Source organism: Talpa occidentalis, unplaced genomic scaffold, assembly GCF_014898055.3.
Source record: "Talpa occidentalis isolate TD23 unplaced genomic scaffold, MPIMG_talOcc4v2.1 talOcc4.16, whole genome shotgun sequence".
Taxonomy (NCBI): Eukaryota; Metazoa; Chordata; class Mammalia; order Eulipotyphla; family Talpidae; genus Talpa; species Talpa occidentalis.
This window is the reverse complement of record NW_023601653.1, coordinates 20,247,671-20,272,488: the sequence shown is the minus strand read 5'-3', so window position 1 is coordinate 20,272,488 and position 24,818 is coordinate 20,247,671. Positions and strand designations below refer to the sequence as shown.

The following is a 24,818-nucleotide window of genomic DNA, read 5'->3' as shown; positions in this document are numbered from 1 at the left end:
CAATAGGAAATCCCCCTTAGCAGAACAGAAGAATGTAACCAAATGAATCAGATCATGAATATTAATAAGTACTTAGAAAATAGAGTCATAACTAAATGTCCAGAAGAAAGTGATCTGCTGTCCATACATTCTGAAACCTTACTAAAAAGAAGAGAGAAAGGGAGAGAGGCAGGAAGAGAATAAGAGAGTGAGGGTAGAAAGAGAGAATCATGAAAAGAAAAATGAGTGGGGAGGAGATTTTTAAAAACTATTGTACTTATTCTTGTATTTCATAACGAAATAAATAAAAATGAGATTTTTACTATCTTAATAAAGATACCTTATTTCCACATAATTTAAATATATGCTATTTTTCAAAATATTTCATTTCTCTGGCTATCAAAAATAGTTATTCTAAGAAGATTTACACTGAAAAGACTGCCAAAATATGGTATGATCCTGTAAAGGTGATGTGAATTCCCTTTTGGTTTATTTATACTTAATTAGTTTTTGTCAATGTTGTACATTAATTACACTCCAGTTTTTCAAGGTCTGTTTGTTTTCTGATTCAGAAAAATTAGTCTGTATCCTTTAGTTATGTAAAAAGCCTAGTATTTAATTAGGAACATGTCCTATCAGATTTATGTAATGGGCTGTAACCTTGCCAATACCTACATTGCTTCTGAGAGATAATCAGTCATTTAGGAAAACACTTTTGCTTTTGGAATACAGGGTGTTCCAAACCACAGTCCCTTTGTAAGCTTTTTATTTTCTTCTACTTTATTTGAATTTCACTTTTTCCTTTAACCCAAACTTCTTCATGATTGCCCGCATATTATTTTAGCTTCTCTTTTCTCTGCTGATTGCCTTTTTTCTCATTCTGTCTGTACTAACATGATAGAAAAAAAAATTAATTTAAATTTGATGAGGAGATATGTAGGAAATGAAGCAAACTGGAAGGAAGCAAAAGGTTGTCCCATTGTTAACCTCCAAAGGGTTGAACTTATACTGGAGAAAAACTTACAGTGAAAATATTTAGAACATCTCTACTTAAACGGAAGCAAAATCTATTTGAAAAGAACAAATCCTAATAATCCTTCATACATTTGTTTTTAAAAGTCCCAAGAGCAGAAGGAAACAGTTACCTCTGACTGATCAATAGGTATGTTTTCATAGTTGTATAAATTATCCAGGTCTTCCAAGGTGGTGTCGTAGGTTTCTGAGTCATAGTTGATGAGCTCTGGAGTTGGAGCTGCCACAGCAACATCAAAGATGACAAGTCCCAGAACGAATCTTGCTAATGTTTTCATTTTTTTAATTCCTAATCATAAAATATTAACATGCATAAATATTTAATTGATAACAACTTATGAATAGTTTGCATAAAATAGCAATGATTGATCAATGTCAACACACACTGAGAAACTCAAACTGGTAGCTTTCCTTGCACGGATAATTTATAAACATTAAAACAAGAAATTAGGGCCTCCCTGGTGGTACAAGGGGTTAAGCACAGCACTATGAAGCTGTACTCAGCCTCTGCAGCACGAGTTCGATCCCTGGCCGGCCACAGAGTTACCCTCATGGCACAGCAGACCTCTCCTGTCTCGTCTGCTGCTCCCCTCAGCAATCTGTTTCAGTCAGTCTGCCTGTTCTGTTCCCCACTCTGTCTCTGGTGAATCCTCTCATCCCCACACCTCTTCCCTGTACCCCAGTTCTTGTAAGCATAAATAAATATTTCTAAAAAAAAAGACAAGAAATTGTATGGTTTCTGATGACCAATTATATCTGCTGTTTAAATTCATTCACAAACCTATCCATCCACATTTTAACAGTAGATGCTGTTCTTACAGTGACACTGATTTTATATTATATAGAATCATGAAGAAAATGGGATATAAGATGAAAACAATGGACTTATTTACATGAAAGTCTTTACATTACCTACAAATTTTACCATTTACTAAACATTTTGATTCTTTTATCAACACTGGGATATAGGAATGATGATGATGATGATGACGATGATGACATTGACAATGACTCTATCACACTAGTTTTTAAATGAGAAAATCAAAACACATTGATACAAATAGGACTCATAACTATTCCTTGTACTTTTAAGTTTAGAGCTTTTACCAGACAATAATAATATTTTTTTCTTGTGCTGCTTAGTTGCCTCTGAGTAACATCAACACGTGCATAGTGCAATATGTAATAAATTATTATTTCATGCAGTATTTTTCAAAAAAATCTTGACTAAATGGAGCAGAAAAGAAAAATATATTCTCTCTAGTCCTTAGTGTTTTTTCTTCTCAATTGTTAACAGCCACCCAAAGTATAAACTCAGAATCAGTAGAGTAGATGTGGAAGAGAATATTTGGCTAGATTCCCTGAGAGAAAGACTGGCTACATGTGGGTTAGAGAATTCTTTTGTTTTCTAATTCTTTAATAAGCATCATCTTTATTTTTTTCTGTAATAACATCAAACTGTTTTTGGGGGGTGGGGATTTAATCAAGAGCTTATAAGTTTACTTTAGCTTTCTAAGTATTCCTTTAATTTCAGTTTAGAGAAAAAAAACCCTCATGTTTAATTTTAACCATTTGGGGCCTATAAGAAATGCTACCATCATTCATTAAGGAAGTAAAATATTTGTAAAACTTTTTATCAAGCATATCTAATTTTAAAGCTTTTTGCATTTTGGATATACTTCTTGGGTTTTCTTTCAGAACAGTACATGTGGTGTTTGTACTTAGGCATACATATAAAAGGGAATTCATGATAAATATTACTTTCAAACTTGAATGCTTTCGCAGACAAACTAACCTTCAGTTACTTGAAAGAAAGTCTTTATGAAGCAGGTTTAAGCAGAAGGATGTAAAATTCCCCTGAGAATAAGTAGCAGTACAAGGAGTTCCTTTTTATCCCCCTCCTGTGCTTTCTCAAATAAATTTTTTATTCACAGTGGGTAAAGTAAGGCTCTCTTTTACTTGTCTTTGCAGAAGTCCTTGCAGGATTGCAGATTTGGAACTGTTTTATTCAATTACCAACAAAGTCCTGCTTAATAAAAGAGCATGATTTACAAATCCTCCAGAAACCATTCTCCCATATTCAAGTGGGAAGCATTAATAGTGTCAACCACTAACCTAATATTTTTCCTTAAAAAATATTTTCCTTGTCCATTTTTGGCAACTTTCATTGTTCAAAGAATTTATGCATTTTTAATTTATTCTTTTTTTAAATTCAATAGTAACTTATAAATGCCTACAAATTAGAGTTTATTTGCATTTGGTATATGCCCTCCAGTTATCAGCAATAAGGCAGTCTGTGAACCCTAGAAATATGAAGAACATTTATCTAAGTTTAGTTTTAAAGCATACATTTCCTTTCTTCAAGTGATTATATTAGTATTTAATGTAGTGTCTTTGTTGAAACTTAGAATTTGTTGTTTCAGTTAATGATATTTTGAAAATGTATCTTCTATAAAACTTTAAAATATATAGCTTAAAAAGACATTCTAAATGCATAGTCCTTATCATCATCCATATATTTTTAAACACCTGAAATATCACCATTTTCTTCTTTTGATGATGTCTCAACCAATATCAATCAATAGTTTCTGTCTTTACTGGCAAAGAACGTGGTCTGTGTCAGGGCACTTGATTTAAGGAATATATTGGAAATGATTATAGTTTTATTGGCCTCTGTCATAACTATAAAGATCAACTATTTGTTGCATGTTATTAATTCGTAGGTTAATTCAAAGTTTTGTATTTTCCAAGAATAACATAAATATAAAACAGCAAAATTGAGCTGAATCCATTGAATCTAAGTTCACCATGAGATATTCAAGCAAGTTGAATTATTGTTTTAAAGGTTGTTATAGTAGGAGAAAAAGCCCCTAAATGAAGAAGAAAGCAAGTGTAAAAACTTACCTTTGGCTCCTACTTGATGAAATGGCACAAAATGACTGAGGATGCAGAGCCAGTAGTATTTGCCCCTGACCAATGGTTGTGAATTCTGGTCTGTGGGAGGTGGAATTTACAACACTCAATTTTCTGTTTGGAAAAGCTAACCTTGAGAAATGTTTCTCAGACTTTAAAAAACCCAAATTGCTTTATAGTCATCCAACCTAAACAGTTGACTCCAAACTACATAGTATCAGAAGCTCTTGAAATCATGTAAAAAAAAGTTTTAATTGCCAATGTGTCATCTTGAAATTTTTCAATAAATAAGGCAGATTAACAAAACTCCTCTGGAATAAATGACAAATTAAGAAAAGAATAATGTATGTTGGTGATAGTAGAGTTGGATATTTCAGACATGTTCTATTAAGCAATAATTTTTCTAAATCTTACATATCTTGAATTGCTTTCTTCTCTTTTCACATATGTTAACTGAAGTTCAATAATTATGTAAAACCTTGCCTCTTTAATGTTGGGTCAATAAAAGAAAAAAATCAAATTATTTTGATTGCTGGAATGCTTTGAGAATAATGAAGTAATGAACTTTTTGCATGAAAATTTGCAAAAACTATATCCAGAAATAATGCATAAATATGATGAATGTTTTATAATTTTTTTTAAAAAGACTCCTTCCGCTCTTTTATCTACCAGAGCCAAGCAAATCAAATTACATAGAAAAATTTCCCCAGAACAGAAGATTATTTTAGGCTCTTGGTTCCTAACATGATTTGTAAAATTGAGTTTTATTACAGGTGTGGAGAAAAATAAATTTGTGATATTTTTCACCTCTATTCACAGTATAAGAATTCTAGAGAAATATGAAACTGGTATGTGGTGTGTTTTACATAAATCTAGGAGTCTGTTTCTAATCTGTGCATCAGGAATTTTTCCTCACTACAAGAAGTGAATAACTATTGACCTTTGAAAATGACTTTGGTCTTGGGCAAATTTGAGAGGTGGGTCTGTATTCAGGACTTTCATAGCCCTTTGTGCTTTCCCTCGCACTTTTATCCCCTAAAAATTTCTTTGCTCTACTAGTCAGAGTATGAGCATTCAATTTCCCATCATCCCTAGCGCTTCCAAATAATTTGTTCTTAGTATGGGGCCAGTTTTATTTGTCACAGAAACAGTGATGGAGGGTAGGACTACCATGACCTTTCAAACAAGTGAGCGATCATCCAGAATCCTTGCAATCTGACCACATAAAGCCTATTTTCAGAAGCATTTCTGGAAAGAGGGCTGAATCTGAGTCCCTATGATGCGTCTGTTTAGTAGCAACGTCCCACATTGTGTGTTAAATGAGTTCCTATCATTAATTCTCTCAATACTTCTCAACTAGAGTAGTTTTCAAATTCACAGATGGGTAAACTGACACTCAGACATTAAATTATCCAGGTTCACAGGAGACATAAACCTAGAGAAAAGCAAACTGGGTCAAGTTCCCAGATATTACCAAGCCCATCTGAGGCAAAGTCAGAACTAAAAAGGCATGTTATCTCTCAGTTACTTAGGTTATGTTTCAAGGCTGTTTATCTGTCTCTAGTTTTTAGGCTTTTTCAGATTCTTTAGAACAAAGATAGATAGATAGTTCATAAAAACAGATTTCTTCCTTTTCCTGAATTATTTAATCTGTTTACTTAAACCCATTGTCAAGCGTAAGAAAGGTGAGATCTGCCCTTACTTCTGGAGGATTCTGACTAATACTGTGAGATAATATTTCCAGAAATAACATTTAACACTAAACTTTGGTGAACTGTGAATAATTAAATAAATATCTTCCTTAAGCTTTAGAACACTATCTTAAATGCAGTTCTTTCATAACCATTTAAATACCAATTTTCCCTGTCTTAATATTAGATTTGAAAGCAGAGATTATCATTCCTGTTCCTTCTCTTCTTGAAAATAAATACAACTTTTACATTTCCTTATAAACTGGACAGTTTTTAAAGATCATTTTTCTGGTATTATTTGGACCTCCAATATTTCAAAATCTATTTTGAACTGTGGGAGTTCAATATGTAATAATCTCATGAGGACCTTATTTCTATATAACAGTGAGGCAGGATTAATTACTAGTTCCACCCTTTCTTATCCTAGATAAGTTTCTTATAGTTTCATGATAATTTTAATAGAGTCTGAACTTGGTTATCAGAAACCCTCAGGGAATCAGTTATCATGAATAGTTATATTACCTAGCTAGAATCAGAGGCTTTATGTTCTGACTCCTTTTAACCACTCCCCCAAATTTCTTACAATTGTTTACAAAAGGATTTTAAAAATCCTTTTGATTACAACCCTTTACAAAATTTACCCCATCCTATTTACCTCAACAATTAATTTTAAAATAGGCTCTTAATGATTGCCTCTCTCTTTCTGGAGCAGTGATGAGTATTGAGTAGTTCCTTTGGGGACAACTCACATGCTGATAATGTTTCTCATTATTTGAGTGTGTAGCGTTGGTTTGCTTGTTTTAATTAACATTCTTTGAGGAATTTTCTCTTCTGTACTTTTATTTACATATTATGGGACAGTTACTTTCATAGAAACCTTATGAAATAATTAATCTCATTAATTTATCTATAATTATACACCTAAAATGTTTCAGAATTTAAATGATAAAAATTTGAGTCTAGACCATTCTCTCCATTATACAATACTGTGCAATTGATGTTTGACTATAGGTAAACACACAATGGTATTTAATATTAAATACCATTTTTGTAAATCTGCCTTATTTTTGAATTTACAATTTTGATGCAGTTCTCTTTTTTAGCTATAGTTATTTCTAGATTATTTTTTAAAATATCTCAAATGTGTTATATTCCCTGAGTCCTTGAAGGTTTGAATATATCTGTGAACCTTATACTCTAAGGTTAAGTTGTTTGGTAAGATATTCCCAGTTCACATTTTTCTGAGAAAATTAAGATATTGTTTCATTGTCTTTGGGCGCTAAGGTTGCACTGGAAAAGTGGCAAAAAGGAGTTGGGAATACACTATAGCAGTTTTGTCCATAATCACTAAGAATTGGAAGCAATCAAGATATCCTTCAAAAATGAATGGATCAACTTAGAGTAATATATCCATATACTAGGGTATCAGTCAGGTATTTTAATTTAAAGTTATCAAACCTCAAAACACTTGGAGGAGAGTTGAATACATACTGTTAAATGAAAGTCGACAGTCTTGAAAGTCTACATATTGTATGATTCCAAACATGACATTCTGGAAAATCAAACAATAGATACTTTTTAAAAAATCAATGGTTGCCATGGGTTTAAAGGGAGGGGTAGAGGTGAAATCGATGAAGCACATAGATTTTTAGAGTAGGAAAGCTATTCTGTATAATATTGTAATGTTAGATATATGACATCATGCTTTTGTCAAAAATCCACAGACCTGTCAGACATAGTAAACCTTAATATAATCCACATAATATAAAATATAATATAAACTTATATAATATAAAATAATATATTAGTTCATTAATTATAATAAGTGTTCCACAAAATATGTGATAGAAAAAAAATGTGCAGGGTTGGTTAAAGGGTAATATAGAAACCTCTGTATCATCTGCTCAATTTTTCTGTACATCAAAAGTTGTTCTAAAAAACAAATATTCAGTCTTTTCATCTTCTACCAAGAAGACTAAAATAATCCTTCATTCACTAGTTTGCTTCATTTTTATGTACCTACATTTCGACCTCACCCCATATGTCTTCATGGAATTCTTATAAGAACCTAGACAAAATAACAATATCATACTGGCTCAAGGATAGAACATATTTTAGAATGAGGTAATTATTATTATAGGCACTACCACCTCTATGTCACAACTTCTAATTATGAATGGGCTCCTACTTAAACCTGCAGGGATAACCCACACACTATGTACAGTATGTACATGGTTTGTGCTTTAGCAAATATTTGTTGCTAAAGGAAAACATTTGAAACTCAAAGAGTTTTTTATTGGAACAAGAAACCATATTACACAGTATTTATATATATGTTCTTATATTTGTAATGTTCTTAGTACAGCATATCCTCTGATTTCTAACTTTTAAGGTCTACACATGCCTATAAATGCCAGTAGTCTTAACACTTTGCTCCCAAATTTCCTAACTCTGGTGTTTATTGGCTCAGTTACAATTAATATCCAGTCTTCTCTTGGCTGAAGTTAACTTTATGTTGTCTAACTTGTTTAAATCACTTGTTCTGAATTGAATAAGTTAATTCATGTATTTGTTTACAAGATGATGTGTTTTACATCTTGGCTTTCACAGCTGATGTAAGTGAATGGGCTTTTTGCTTTAAGCTTGAGTCTGATTCCAAAACACCATCCAACCTTTACTCTTTCTATGCCTCAACTATTTATTTCACTTGGTGCTTGCAGCTTGAGCTAGCACCCAATACACCTTTTATTTTTTATTTTTTTAAGTGTCATAATGCAAAGTTGCTTTAATTAAGAAAAAGATAATTTCAGTGTACAGCTCTCATTAGCTCAGTGTGATCCTGTTTATCCAATACACCTTTTAAAAATGGCTACTAAGTTTTTCTCTCCTTGTCTCAGGCTCCTCCAATTATAATGATTTGGGAGGCTGTGGAGTGAATGAAAATTCTCCAAATTGAGAAGGTGATTTGCGTTTGAAGAACAAAGCAGGCATATCTCTTAACTATAATTAAAGCTTCTTAAGGACAACTTTCCTACACCAGTCCTTGACACCAGCTATTGATAGAAATTGGGTCAAGAAGTATACACCCCACAAATGGGAATCTTCCTATACCCTGCCTAATATGGGTGGGCACTCTACTGTGAGACTATTGACACCCCATGACCTGGGGGTAAGGTCATGCACAGTTTGTTCTGCTAAGATACATAGAGTTATGTATGGATCATGAATTCAGGTTGATACAAATGAAAGGAACAAGGTAGAAACTGGCTGTCTTCTCAGGGAGGGCAATTACAGGCCACACGTAAGATGGCACCATGTAGGATAAGATAAAAGTATCAGGCTTTCCTGCCCTCCCGCCATCAGGATAGATGATGGATGCCTGCGGTCCTGAATGCATGCCTGATGGCGGGCACCTGGAGTAGGGTGGGGGGCATATGCAGATGGGATTCACCTGGGCTAAGACTGGGCTTTTAAGGGCGGCGTCACGGGGATGCCAGGAGAAGCAGGAGAGCAGAGAAAATGCAGGAGAGCCCACAAAGAGTGAAGACTTGCTGGGGGCTGGGAGGCCTGCCAGCCTCCCGGTCCCCCAGCACTCCTGCCTGCCATGTACCTGGTAAATCCCAATAAAAGCCTGGAAAGCCACTGAGGGCTCCAGGACTCTGACTCTTCCCTTACCCCGTCTTCTGGGATCATAGAAAATCTGCCCTGTGCCCATTCCTGTCCATTACACACCAATACAAGATGTGGTCGCTTTGGTTTCATTACACCAAGTATGTCTTGTGCAATCTTTGGGATATATTTATACTAAAAACATGAGTTCTTTGGTGGTGAGCATACTATGGCAATGATGCTTGAAGGGGCAGGCAGCCTACACTTCTATAGTGGAAACAACAATGTAAACCAATATTAACTCATTCAAAAAACTAAAAAATAAAAATGAAAAAATTGTTGACCCAAAATTCAAATTAATTGAATGTTGTAGGGTAAAGAAAATGTCAGGCTTTTCTGCCCTTCCGCCATCAGGATAGATGATGGATCCTTGTCCTGAATGCATGCCTGATGGCGGGCACCTGGAATAGGGTGTGAGCATAGGTAGATGGGATTCAGTTGAGCTAAGACTGTGCTTTTTAAGGGCGGCGTCACGGGGACGCCAGCAGCAGCAGCAGCAGCAGCAGAAACCGAAGCAGAAGCCGAAAGAGAAGCCGAGAAGCAGCAGAACGAACGCCAGAGAGCCCAGATAGAGTGAAGACTTGCTGGGGGCTGGGAGGCCTGCCAGCCTCCCAGGCCCCCAGCCAGCACCCCTGCCTGCCATATGCCTGGTGAACCCCAATAAAAAACCTGCAGAACTACTGAGGACTCTGACTCCTCCTTTACCCAGTCTGCATGGGATCAGAAAACCTGCACTGTGTCCAGGTCCGGCCCTTACAAATGTGTTGTGTTTTTAGCTGTCAACCCAACTTTTCAGAACTTGAGCAAGAACTGTGAGAGTGACTCTCTTTAAACCTGAACAAATCATTACAAAGATTTCTCATAGAACCTCTGAATCTCCAGAATGACCAGGAATTTAAAAGTCATCTAGGAAAGCAAATGCACAATTCTTAAATACCTCTCAGGGGATATTCAAATGAAGTCTCACTGAAGGCAACTAAATCCACCTCAATCAAGAAGAATTTGGGAGCATATGTGTGGGGCTTTGTGGCTGATGGGATCATGGGAGGATTATTTATCCTTCGACAACTAATGTGATATCTTGAAGTTACCCAAAATTTTATTTTTCTTTTTAAGATTTATTTATGGGGCCTCTCTGGTGGCGCAGGGGCTTAGGCACGGTGCTGCGAAGCTGTCCACAGCCTCTGCAGCACGAGTTCGATTCCTGGCCAGCCAGGGAGCAACCCACAAGGTGCAGCAGACCTCTCCTGGCTCACCCGCTGCTCCCCTCAGCAGTGTACTTCTGTCTATCTGCCTGGTCTGTTCCCCAACTGTCTCCAGTGAATCCTCTCACCTCCTGCACCTGTGGCCTGTACCCCAATTCTTGTATGAATAAATCTTTAAAAAAATCTTTTAAAAAATTATGCATACAAGAGCTGGGGTGTAGGCCAGAGGTGGGGTGGGGGTGTGTGTGAGAAGATTCACCAGAGACAGAACAGGCAGGTCTACTGAAATACACTGCTGAGGGGGAGCAGTGGGTGAGACAGGAGAGGTCTGCTGCACCATGTGGGTCAGCTCCCTGGCCGGGGATCAAACTCATGATGCAGTGGCTGCTAATAGCTTCATAGTGCTGAGATTTAACCCCTTGTACCACCAAAGGATACAAAGTTGCAGGAAATTTTAAGGGCATGTATAGTTTCAAAAATTAGCAGAGTGTAGGATTTGTGGAAGTACATGAAGAATTTTCTTTGGATTATCATGACAAGAGTCAGCAAGTAGTTTATTCATGGTTCTGTTGTAAGTCTATTGTAAGCAGGTTTGTGGCCAACACCTGGCCTTAAGTGTTACCATACATATGACATAAGTGCAGGCAGGTGTGAGTGCCCGATTCAGCCAGGATTCTGCAGGGAATCAGAAACAAAAGAATGTAGTATATATCCTACAGAGATTTATTTTAAGAAACTGCTGGAAATTCAGGCAGTAGTTGATGTTGTGTCTGAAATTCATAGGACAGAATGGCAAGTTGAAAACTTAGAGAGGATTTCTCAATTATACTTTTGTGTCTGGATTTCTTCTGTTCAAAAATCTCAATTTCCCCTTGAAGACATTTCACTGATGAGATGTAGCCAACTGATCTCTTTTACAAAATGCTTTCAAAGCAACTGTAGGGTAAAGGAATTAATCAGGCTTTTTACACTACTGGCCTCTGTGGCTATCACCTGCAGCCTTGATCATGTTGATGCAGAAGGCTCTTGGGAGTGAGGGCGGAGGGCACACGTGCCTAACTGAGGACACCTGGAGGATGGGTGTGCACGCATGCGTGGTGTGCACACTTGGGCCTAGAGGCCAGGGGACGTAAGGGCGGTGTCTCTCAGAGAAGGTTGGCTCCAGGAGAACAGCTATGAGAGGACAGTAGAATGACTACAGAAGAGGCGAGACCACAAGTCGACCTGCGAGAGAGGTGAGAGAGATCCCAGGTAATAAACCATCACCCCCCAACCCCTCAGACCCCAGCCTCCCTGCCTTGCCAGCCTGCAGGTTTGCCACTGCAACAACATACAGACTAGTGTTTGCCAAACAATTGGACATCATTGCATAATAGTCAACACATATTGTCATCTACCACAACCTCTTATAACTGATGTTTATCTAAGGACTTCAAGGCATTTAATTTTTTATACAGGGTGAAAAGCCCCAGAATTCAATATTCACTGACTAAGTAGCCTTGCAAGTCATTTACTCTCTCTTTACCTCAGCTTTTTACCCCGTAAAACAGGAAAAATAGTACCTTCAAAGAATGAATATGAGGAATTTACAGTTAAGTGATATATTACATGCAAAATTATAAGCACAATTTCTAATGTACCTGAAACATTTAATAAATACTAATATCTTTATATTGATAGCTATTATTAGTAACTTGCCATGATTCTTATTAGAATTGATGCTCTTCCCTGGATTATTTACTGGATATCCCTGTAGTGATGAATTCCTCCTTGACCACTATTGCTAATTCCGGTACACTTTCCAAGGAAGTCCCAGATACTGGGACTGTCAAAATGTAAGAAATTAATTACTCCTTTATTATTAACCATGCAAATTGCTGACGTGTTAAGACAGAGCTCTTTGTGAAGCCTTGTGGGTACACCCAGTTGATATCCTGAAATAAGACTGCTCAGATAAACTAGTTATCACTGGAGACTGAAAGGAGGGGTGGAAGAAAGTATAGGAGAAGCTTCAAATTTTTGTTTTAAGAACAGGTATCTGAGAGTGGGTTTTATCTAGAGGAAAAAAAAAAAAAACTGTGCTTGAAAGGAAAAACAACAACAAAAGTAGAAGCATATTCAAAATCCAACTCTTTTCTGTCTGCCTTTCTCAAGTTCACTACTCCCTTTAAAAAGAAATTAAACACACTTAAAACAAGATAACATACCACCCACCATTTTCCCTGCATTTCCTTTTTTAAGTCAAAGAGCTTATGTGTCGATCTCTGGAGTTCCGGCAGAGGTAACAGCAGCAAGGTAGGGGCTCATCAGGGATATTTGAGAAAGGCTCTGTGAGCAGATGGGAAATTGGAACCATTGCAGTTTGAAGGCTTAGGGAAGGTCACCTGATTTTTAGATTCAGGCTTGTGTGTTCAGTGGGAAACTGGTTAAACATAAGGGAAGGCTCCAACACTGCGGTGGTCACCAGCATACTGGTGCAATCAGAGGAACAAGCTCTATCCTGAGCTCACTTTTTATTTCTCACATGGAATCCTAGATGAAGAGTTAGCAAGTATTATACCTGAGAAACTAAATGATGAATTTGACATCACTGCTGTTTAAAAGGACTTGTATGGAACACAGCCAAGTTAAAAACACTGTGAGGGGAAGTTTGTAGTGACAGTTTGAGTCTTCTGTTGCTCTTTCTTAATGAAGGTAAGAGTTGTGGAATATTTCAAACATGTGCTGATGAGCTTTAAAGCAGGGTGAACTTTTCATGAACTTTATGGAAAAATTGTGTTTACACAGTGTTTACATTAAGTAGATGAGTCCCATCATGTCTGTTATTGTGAGGAATGCATGTGGAAATTTCAATTGAGGAAAGGGAATTTCCTTTTAATTTTACTGCAAAACCTTTAGAATTATTCAATACTTAATTTAGAATTTTCATTTCAAAGTTAAATCTTTTCCTAACACATAGACAGAAAAGGAAAGTCATTGTTTTGTGTTTAGCTTTCTGAATGAAATAATAATTTTATATGGCTTGGTATTTAAATTGTGTATGCCCCAATCGTTATTATTTAAAATACTTAATGAAGACTATCTGTGCCAGTTCATACCCTACTTTAGATTAAATTCAGAATAAAATAAATTTTACAAGGTGTATTTTTTCCTATTTAAAATTTTCTGTAATTTTTTCTTGGCACATTTTGTTGTTTTGAACACTACAAGATTAAGTATAAGGACAGTCAGAATTTAAGCACACACTGAAGTTTAGTACAATAACATAGACCCATTCTGGATGCAATGTTTTCTACAACTTTGCATGTCTAATGATAACTTTTGCATTAAGTATTATCTTTGGTTTCAACAAGGATTTATAACTTCTGGGTGGTTTAATTTTATGAAATGAATCGCCGTCAACCCAAGGCTCCAAATATTTCCTTTAAGAGACAATTTGCTGATTAAAGAAGTTTCTGCTTCCTTAACCCACCTGAATATTAAACCTAATCAAACATAGAATGTGCCAGCATATTTACAAAAATGCCCACATTTTGTAATTTTTGTCATTGTAATAAAAAAATTAAGGCATAGATTTATTTATACATGTATTTGATAGAAATGAAAAAGTTTTAAGTTTATAAAATAAGTATAACTGACTTTCTTCAATTGAAATAATAGTTAATTTTAACTAGATATGACAATTATGATATTTGCCAAGCTCATAAACTCAAAAAAAATTCCACTTAGAGCTTTTATCACAAGATTTCTCTGTAAACCTGGCATTGGGCAATGCAATACCACTCTTAGTACTTCTTCCTAGACCATGATTAAATGCTGCATATAGGAATAGTGCAATTGCACCGGACTAAGGTTTAAGTGGCAAAGTAATTATTGTCAGAAATTTGAACTAGGAATTATTGACCTGCTTTGTGTTTATGTCCATTGCCTTTCCCACATTTCTTCTAGAAGTATAATAAATTTACTTAGCAGAAATCAATTGAAATTTGGGAGGGATTGATACTGTCCCTGCCTCTGCTGGCACATTGATGTCCATAGATCTGACGCACGACCAGTACAGAGATGGGAATATATGTCAAGTAGAGTCAAACTGAGTACTTCTTGTGGATATTTTGTTGGAATTATTAATTATGCATTTTTAAAACTGATTCACTAAGATTATATGATTGCAGCTTCGGACTGGTGATATCAGTGTGGCCCATCGCATGCAACAACTGGTCTGATATAGACATAGATGACAGAGATAAGATAGAGCAGTATCATTTGAACCCCTGCAACAACCACTCCTGAATTCAATGGCAAACTCTTACTATTTTTATTTTATATAAATTTGGTTCAGATTTCTATTATAATTTAAAATATACCAATTAATACAGGAAAAAAATGCTAAAAATTATAAGAAATCTGAAGCTCAACCTCAACAGAGAAGGCATCCTTAAATCAAAGAAAATCATGAGTAACCATAAAGAAATCAAAGTTATGAGGGAGCAAAAACTATGAGGAAACATACTGATTTGAGGAAAAGAATGAAGAACAGATGTTTGGAGGCTTGTAAACTGCTGGTTACCATTGGATCCTCCAGAGCTCCTTAGACTCCAGTTCCAGTCCTGTGGGGCTAAGCACTGCAGTGGTTTTTCCATTGTTCCTCACTTCCAGTTACAAGGCTGAGTGTCAGACTTCTTTGGGTCCATTTGTAGCTGTACAAAATGCTGCATTTTAGTTTATGATAACCTGAATAATTCTATTTCACTTGCATCCACAAGAGACTTATTGAAACAAACTATTAAAAGCTTTAAATGAAACAGTCAAATTTCCAACACTTCTCCAACCAGCACAGCATGGTGCCAGTTACAGAAACATTTTAAATAATGAAATTGACATTTTCATCTGAAGATTTTATTTAATGGCCATGTATAAAGTAAAATTTTAATGTGAAAATTCTGAATCTTGATAATTATATCAAAGAAACAAGAGGGAATTAAAAACAAAAGACACCAGATCTAATGAGTTAAAGTCTCACCCGTATGACATAATTCAGTGTCTGTTACCTCCCTAAAGATCATATTTCTTTTTTTCACATTGGGAATTAGGAATGATAAATGTAAAGAAAAGCATGATAAATGTAAAGAAAAGGAGAGAAAATTTTATCATGCTGAAATTTAATACCAAAAATAAGCAGACAATCTCAAAAAGTAATCAGAAAATAACTACAATAACCATAGGGGATTAATAATACAAATAACAACTGACTTTCCATCAAAAACAATAGAAGTTAGATGATGGTGAAGTGTTATTTTGTAAGTGGTGAAAGGATGTCCACCATGAGGTTTATATTCAGAAAATTAAATTCTTCAAAAATAAAGATAAAGATCATCTCAATAAGTGAAAAATAAGTGTATTTGTATTCCACAAAACTATAAGAAATATGAAAGAAAATCCTTTGAAGGAAAAATTTGAAGCTGGAACATTAGAAATAAATATATAAACAAACATAGACTATATTTCCTTAACTTTATTTTAAAGAACTATATGTTACCATAAAACAAAAATCATTAAACTGTATCATGGGAGATATAACGTGTAGATATATGCAATAATAATAGCACAAAGAATGAGAAATAGCATTAACCTCTTTGAAATATGAATCTATTATTTGGACATGCTATATTTCCCTTGACTTATTCCACTTCTTTTTAAGATTTATTTATGCATACAAGAACTAGGGTACAGGCCAGAGGTGTGGGAGGTTATAGCAGTCACCTGAGACAGAGTGGGGAACAGAACATGCAGAATGGCTGAAATACATTGCTGAGGGGAGCAGCGGGTGAGACAAGTCTGCTGCACCATCTGGGTAGCTCCCTGGCTGGGGATCAAACTCGTGCTACAGAGCCTGTGGATAGCTTCAGAGGCTGCATCGTAACCCCTTGCACCACCAGGGAGGCCCTTCCACCTCCTTTATGCTAGATCATTCCCTGCAAAACTTCACACCTTCAAGATTCAAGTCAAGTGTTTCTATCTGTGGCAGATTTTTAAGTACTTGCAGATTGAAAGAAAGAAGTACGCTGGGGTTCATTAACAGCAATTATAGAATTACTCTTTTATTATATCTACCCTGCATGAAAATTCCCAGACAGACACCCTCAAGAGCAGGCCTATATATGTTTCTTTGTATATTTCTTAATTCCTACCAATGTAATTACTTCCTGGTAAACATTTAAATATACACTGAATGAAGAGATGATGGATGGATGAAGGAATGGTTGAGTGAGAGAATATGTTGATGAATGAGGAGGAAATCAGTAAAGAACTTGTACCAAAAATAAGTGAGGGACTACTACATTGGTGTTTTGTAAAGCAACAATCAGACAAAAATGCTACAAAAGCTATGAAATATGGTTTGGTAGCAAATATGGTTTGATAGCAAATGGTTTGGTAGCAAAAATGGCTTGGTAACAATTATGGTTTGGTAGCAAATATGGTTTGAGAAAGACAGGATTTGGAGCCATAGGTAAACAAATTATAAATGAGACTCTAATCATTGTGGAAAAAGAAAATGTGATAATGGAAAAGCTCCCAGGAATCCCTCAAATGCAACCTTTTTGTCCATTAATTACAAAACTTCTAACCTCTAGCAGTCTAAGTCTTTCATCCAAGAAAGCTACCTATTTCTTCCTGTAAAAAAGCTTTTGACTATATAAATGTTGATTGTGAATAGAAAATATTTTAATATGTTACAGAAGGCTTATTGGCTAACCAGACTTTTACTGACTATTTTCATAAATTAAGTTCCTACTGTTTAAAATGAGACTCTCTCCCTGCAAAAATTCTTTATCTTCTGTTTTCATTAACATTTCATTAACATCTGGCATCAATAATATGGTTATTTAGGAAACAATTTTAACCATAAGGGTGTTTTTTTTTTTTCCTGTCTTTTTTTTTTTTTCTTTAGGATTTAGTTTGGCTGGAATTCTAGGTTTATTACTTACACATGGTATCTCTTTAAAATTCAGAATTAAACATTCACTAACTTCAAATCTTGAAGTAATGTTGCTTATAGGACATGAACTATCATGAAAATTTGTGTGAACTATGTGCAATTACTTTAACAGATAATTTGATTTCTCCTGAAGAAAGATTTTGCTTTAGCCATGTTAATTTATTCCTTTTACAAATGGCTTTCTGGCATTGGAAAGGCATTCTATTTTCTATTTAATGAAAAACGATAAATGTGGCATTGAAGGTTTTTAGTGCCTGACAGGGAAAAGAATAAAGTTATTGTAAACATGATAAAAATGCACTTAATCACATGTTCTTGGAACTTAGAACTGGAAAAACAGTTTCATCAATAATTCAGCTCATCATTTCTCACATGACAAAACTCTAAGGCCCAGACAGAAAGACTATTCCAGGTTGTTGTCAACTAGAGGGCAAAGGCAGGATGAGATAAAACCCATTTTTCCTGATCAGTTCTACACTCTTTACTACCAGGACAAATTTGCAATACTGTACAAACACATGTAGTAAACAGTGCTAAAATGTTCATGACAGTTTTCAAACTGTGTCATCACCAATTATTCACAATGTTCAGTTGCCCAATTCACAGAGATAGAATATTGAATTGGTACGAGTGGGAGTAGTCATGTGAACACCCCAATATCCTCTCCCTTCACCTTAAAATTGCCAGAAGTCTTTTCCGTAGTCTTTCAGAGTCTCCCCACAGTGAGTCCCATTTGCCATCATGGTAATTCCTCATAGCACATCCTTTGTTACCTTCATTCACTTCCTCCCTAAAGCTTTGCCTGAAATTACGTCTAATAATGAGTTACACCAACACCCTTGCCTCAGAATTTGCTGTAGGAACAACTAAAATTAGGACCAAAAAAAAAAAAAAAATGGACAGTGAGTGTTTAGACTTTCCAGTTTCTGTAAAGAATTAGAAATTAGAAAGTTGGATTGGGAATGGATTTCAGCATCACATAGCCATTTCTGTTTTAGCAACTATTATTACTCTCCTTCAACAGAAAAAAAGTTAAAATTAGAGAAAGTTAAAATCTAGCTATGTTGATGCTGGCTGAAATTATGCAAACAGCCAGTGATGTGGCAAAAAATATATAATGTTATTTACTTGTCACCAACTACAGGATGTGAGAGCTTGTTTGCTGTGAATGAAGTAAATCAAAGAGAAGCAGACTGATTTTCTTTTTCTTAGTTGATTCTGCAATCATTCTGCTTTCCAGACTAAGAAATAACATTGATTTTTATTTACTATATATTTGACTGATTTGTTAGCGTAGGTGAAATATCTGTTTACAATTTTACTATTTATTGTTTTCAATGTATTTACTAATTTGGTAATTCAAAGTAATAGCCTTTTTTTTTTTTTCTTGAAGCCTATTTTCCTTCTTAATCTCAGCCATAACTTTAGTGACTAGATTATCCTTGCTTAAACAATGAGCTCATTGATTACAGGAACCTGACTACTAAGATAAGACTCTGGTAGGATTTCTAGTTCTAATTTCTTGTTTTTAAAAAAAAAAAAAAAAAACTCACAATATTCTTGACACATTATTTTCTACTTCAATTAGACTGATATAGTTACTTTGGTATTTTGGCATATTGGGTGCTTTTGAAAATTTTAGCTACTATGATACAGTGCCCCTGACATTCTCCTAAAAAAAAGTACGTAGCTCAATAAATGAACCATGAGTAAAGGCTAGCTTTCCACTTAGCAAAGAATATTAGTGATAACTGAATCTTTGTTGCTTTTCAAAGAAACCATTAGATATAGCATTAACAGAAATTAATACCATCACCCTTTGGGGAAAAAAAAGGGGTGGCGGGGAAATGACAAAATAGTAACTAGTAACTTCAAGAGCACAACATTTTTTTTGCAAGAGTTTTATGTGCTTGGACTCACACAATGTTTAATGAATGATATTGTGTAATATGTACCATCTGGAATTAAAATACTTGTCATTTAGTAAAGTAGATAAAGAACATTTGGATATCTTTACAATATGTTGAAGACTAATCGTGTGATTGCCACAAAAGATATATAGAAAGCATTTTTTTTGTCATTATTTTTTTCCTTATGTGCATGGTTTATGAGACACTAAATGTAAAACTAGTTTTCTTGTGAACTTTTTCTTTGGGTTTGCCAAAAAAGAGATGATTTAATTCTTTCCAGATTTGCATAGTTTGATTCTGTTGTCTCTGTGTATGTGACTGTGTGTGTGTGAACGTGCTAAATAAGCTATCATTTTGGAATATTTGTTCTAATTTACCACCATGCCCAATTTAAATTTAGTAGAATTACAACATACTTTTGGCATTAAAAGCCTGAACTAATTATGTGGTGTATAAATCGCAAAGCTGATTGGTATATATTTACATGGCATCTGTAAAGATCATTTTAAATGGATATGGGCTGATTTTATTTTCTCTTGAACATGTTCAAATTCCTAACTCCATTTTATAAAGATAAACTGAGTATTAATCCGTTGCCCTCAGGGTCCTCAGACACAGCTGTTTCTTTTATAAACATAGAAGCTTTGATGTGGCAATTCTCATTTTATTCTCTTGAGATCTTTTCTCAAACATTTGGAATTATTACTCAGCACCAAAAGATTATGTCAGATAATTTAGAAATTGTTGACCATTTAGTTTTGCTGAGAATTTAGATTGATCATTCAGTTTTTGTGAGGTTTATTTGCTTAGACTCTCAGAGTAAAATCTTTCATTTTCATAAGCAATTAAATAGTGTTATACAACAATTCAAAACTTAGTTTCTTTTTTATCAGGAGTCATATATGTCTATATTTACTTGTTAGTTAAAGTAACACTGCATTATAACACTATATAAGTTTCAGGTATTCACTGTTAAAAATCAATATGTTTATATATTACATTAAATTTATTGCTAAAAGGCCATTCTTTTATGATATATTTTGTAGGGCTGATAATTTAGGATTGACTCTAGGAGTAATAGATGTGTTTCCTTTTTTCTGGACTTAGTTGCATTTAAACTTTTTTGAAAGAACCAATTGGATCCATCTATAGCAACCAATGTGACTGGATTATCTACTCAGCAGTAAAAACCAAGCAGAAATATCTGTCTATATTAGTGAAGTAGTGATGAATATTTAGTATACTGAAATATAAAAAAGCTCACATAATCTACTATTGTATACATTTGCCAGTTATAATGTAAAATTCTTAAAGAGTTAAGAAAAGGAAGTGTTGACTTTCCAGATGACTCCAATTATGGTCTCAATGATATTTCCTTCCAAAATTCATATGTTTAAGCCTTTATTCCCACCATCTGGAATGTGACTACATCAGGAGATAAACTCTTTAGAAGAATGATTAAGTTAAAATTTGGTCTTTAGGATGAGTCTTTAATCTGTCTGGTCTCCTTATAAGAAGAGGAAATTCAAACCATGAGAGAGACGCCAGGGTTGTGTGACACAGAGTAGGACCATGTGAGGACACCAAGAGGTGTCTCCTGTCTACAGGCCAAAGACAGAAGCCTCTGGAGAAACCAACCTGCCAACAACTTGCTCTTGGGCTTCTAGCCTCCAGAACTGCAAGAAAGCAAATTTTTGTTGTCTAAGCTACCCAGTCTGTGGAATTTTGTCGTGGCAGCCCTAGCAATCAAACACAACTACTGATCAGAGAAACATATAAATTGAATGTTTTAAAAAGAGATAAACACATTGAATAGTGAATTTAAAAAGAGTGATAATCACATCTAAGATGTCTGGAGTTCTGTAAATTTGAAAGAAAATGGAAACTACATGGCAATTTTAATATTTACCTAAGGAACAAAATTCGTGAATGGAAAAGGATGCCTACTAACAATAGGGAGGGAGAATATTTGGAGAGGACATTTAGAGATGTTGGTAGATTATCTTCAGTGGGACATTGGAGCAAAGTTGCTTGTTAGACCAAATGAAACAATGGGATGTTATGAAAGCATGCATCAGGACATGTCCAGCAGGACACTGACCTCTGAAAGTGAAATGAGCTCCTACCTTTACCCTTGCAAACCTACATGCAGTCAAAAGTCGCTCAGTCAGGTGCCCCACGGGACCATATGCAAGAGCCATCCTTGCTGTAGTTCCTGTTAGATACTCAACTCCATTCTCCCTTATCTTTCATACACACTTCTGGACACTTTGCACACTTCTTGTTCTGGCTTCTGATTTCACCTTATTCCAGGACTCACACACATACTCTAATAGAAGATTTCAGACAACTCTATGACACTAATCTTTAGTGGTTTAATGATGCACAGAGGAGATGCTAAGTTATCACATTCCTTCCAAGACCCCATTGAAATGGGAATTTCTGTGCAAAATTTCTAAAGGACTGAATCCATGACAGCAAAGAGAATGGAGGAGGCAGCCAAATGCGGATGGTATATTTCAATATCCTTTTGGAATTAAAATGGAAATAAGATGGGTATGTGTTACCCTATGAATCAGTACAAAGTTACAGTTCCATATTTGCTAAGGGATGGGTACAGAAAAGGAGTCAGTCTCTTATTGCAAACCAGGAAAACGTAGTATTTGTATACTCATGATAAACTAATATGAAGGCTGCTATGCCATGATAGCAAATGCCACACATTTCATTGGCTAACTACTGAAAATGTAATTTTCATTCAATGCTATCTCCCTCTATACCAGTTGGAAGGGCAGTTCTGTCCCCATCTAGTTCCCCAGAGACCTGCACTGACAAGTGGAAGATCCTCAGTCACCTGGAATTGCAGCATGCAGACTCTTACCCTCCTCACGACAGTGGAATAGCAAAGAGGGTTGCATCTCGGCAATGAGACCCTTTAGCATGGAAATGATTCCTGTCACCTCTATTTACTCCACAGCAGCATGAGCTTGTGTGAGGCTTCTCTGCTTTCTTTCAAGGACATGGTCAAGTTTAATTTTCAGTGTGTCCAGGAAGAGAGGAAAATGGCACAGCGAACACAGGATCTCTCATCACAGCAATGATTTAGATGGGTTCAGTGTTGTGGTTTGTGTTTGCAGTCTCTACAAACTACTAGGATACTATGAGTGAAAAAGTATTAATGTTAACCCTTTTATATATGTCTCTAGATATTTTTCTAAAATTTTATTATGAAATCATTTTTTAATTTATAAAATTATTTTAAGTTTGAAAGAATTTTATAGTGAGTATCTTTATGCCAAGTCCCCTAAAGTCTATCATTAACATTTTGCTATTTTTACTTCATTACCTGTTTCTTCCAAATACATTATTGTCTAAAAAATTCTTTAATGTGTCTTTGCTTAAGAACCTCAAATAATAAAATCAATGATACCAAAGATGATAATCTTATTTAATGAACACCTGTTATATTCTAAGCATCTTAAAGACACTATTTCTTGTTCTCAGAGAAATAAGTGTGCATTTTCTCTGCCTGCTATAAAGAACCATTGATCAAAATGCAATGAGTGATGTGCTAAGCTTCCCTTAGCAGATATACGATTCAAACTCATATCTGCATCTCTATCCTCAGTGCTTTTACCACTGTATCTCGTCATCCTTTGATTTCAATACATCAGAACTACCAAGTCATCCAAATCACTTTCTGTCTTATTCCTCCAACCTATATAATAACAGTGCATGTGATCTAAATTTGTAAAGGTAACTAATCTTGTCTAGAAAATGTTCACTTCATCTTCTATCCATTTCCCTGAAGGCAATATGCCAATTTCTGGATAGCATTCTCAGCCTTTATTCTTACTAACCAACAGCTTTGTAATGTCACTCTTAATGCAAGCAGGAGACCAGTGAGTGGAATACATGGCACAGCTCTTGTCCTGTTGGAAACAAACCCTGGCACCATAACATACGTTATGGATAGTTTTTCAGATGGGTTTTGCAAAAGTCATTCCTGCTAGTCATTTTAGTGTTCTGATCTTTTTCCAGGACACTTTTAGCTTGTCTTCATAAACCTTTAAGAACTCAGGCAATAAGTCTCTTTTCACACGTGAATTTTGTTTACTCAGTTGAATGTCACAAAGTAAGTGGTATTTTTCAAAGATAGAACAATAAATTCAAACTTCAAAATAATAGTGCTGTGATCTTGCAAATTATCTTGTATATTTGCTTTAACATTTTTAAATTCTACAATGTGCTTATTATTTTCCTTCTTTTCCTGGTGCAGAAATATTCTGAGCAAGAAATTCCTGAGCTCTCTCTCATGTGAATAAAGAACAAAATTTTTCTACAGGTTTTGGTAAACATTTATCAATGTTTGCTAAATTGTATATTGTCTTTTATACCAGTCATGCTTCACATATTATAGACATGATCATTCTAAAGGGCACAGTAACTTTTTTAACCTGGGTATGTTAATAGCCAATTGCTACAGGTATATATGTATTATCTAGACTACTCTTTTAAAAAAAGATTTTATTTTATTTTATTTTTTTTATACAAGCACTGGGTACAGTCAGAAGTGCAGGAGGGTGAGAGAATTCACCAGAGACAGAGCAGGGAGCAGAACAAGCCTAAGAACCGAAGTTCACTGCTGAGGGGAGCAGTGGGCACAGCAGGAGAGGTCTGTCGCACCATGCAGGACCCTCGCCGGCAGCCAGGGATGGAACCGGCGCTGCGGAGGCTGCAGGCAGCTTCACAGCTCAGAGCTCAACCACAGCGCCACTAGGGAGGCCCAAAAAATATTTTATTTTTATGCATATAAGAACGGGGGTCTAGGCCAGAGGTGCGGGGGGAAGGTGGTGAGAGGATTCTCCAGAGACAGAGTGAGGAGCAGAACAGGCAGATTTACTGAAATATGCTGCTGAGAGGAGCAGCAGGTGAGACAGGAGAGGTCTGCTACACCATGTGGGTTAGCTCCCTGGAGGGGGTGGATCAAACTCATGATGCAGTGGCTGGCAATAGCTTCATTGTGCTGAGACTTTAACCCCTGTGCCACCAGGGAGGCCTTAAAATACTCTTGTCATTTTTCCACTATAATGGTATATTTATCATGAGAATTATTATCATGTAGTGGTTGAAAGCAGAAACTCTGAAGGCAGGCTACCTGAATTTGAATCCAGGTTGCTATTCAGCAACGACAGGCCCTTGACCAAGGTAAAAATATTTTTAGTGTTCAAAATTTTTACCATTTTGCCCTGGCCCTTTACCCCAGGGTGCTAAAATGAACTGGAGGGAATTCTTAGAGTCGAGAAGGTCTGCAAGCAACATTCATAATTTAGCTTTCAGATCAGGAATGCTTTATGTATCCTTTCTCTTGAATCATCTATCGCTCTGTTTAAAGAGCTCCAGTGGGTAATTCTACCTAAAG

General features: G+C 35.5%; 1 protein-coding gene across 1 annotated transcript in view; it reads right to left on the bottom strand.

Annotated features, from left to right (window-relative positions):
• Nucleotides 1-4,062, bottom strand: part of EPYC (epiphycan) — a 32,034-nt gene extending 27,972 nt beyond the window's left edge. Inside the window, exons 1-2 of the mRNA XM_037515235.2 lie at nucleotides 3,916-4,062; nucleotides 1,125-1,300 (exon numbers count right to left, since the gene is read on the bottom strand). Of these exons, the coding sequence (XP_037371132.1) occupies nucleotides 1,125-1,289 (165 nt within the window). The 5' untranslated portion in view covers nucleotides 1,290-1,300; nucleotides 3,916-4,062. The remainder of the gene's footprint in view (nucleotides 1-1,124; nucleotides 1,301-3,915) is intronic.
• Nucleotides 4,063-24,818: the final 20,756 nt, after the last annotated feature.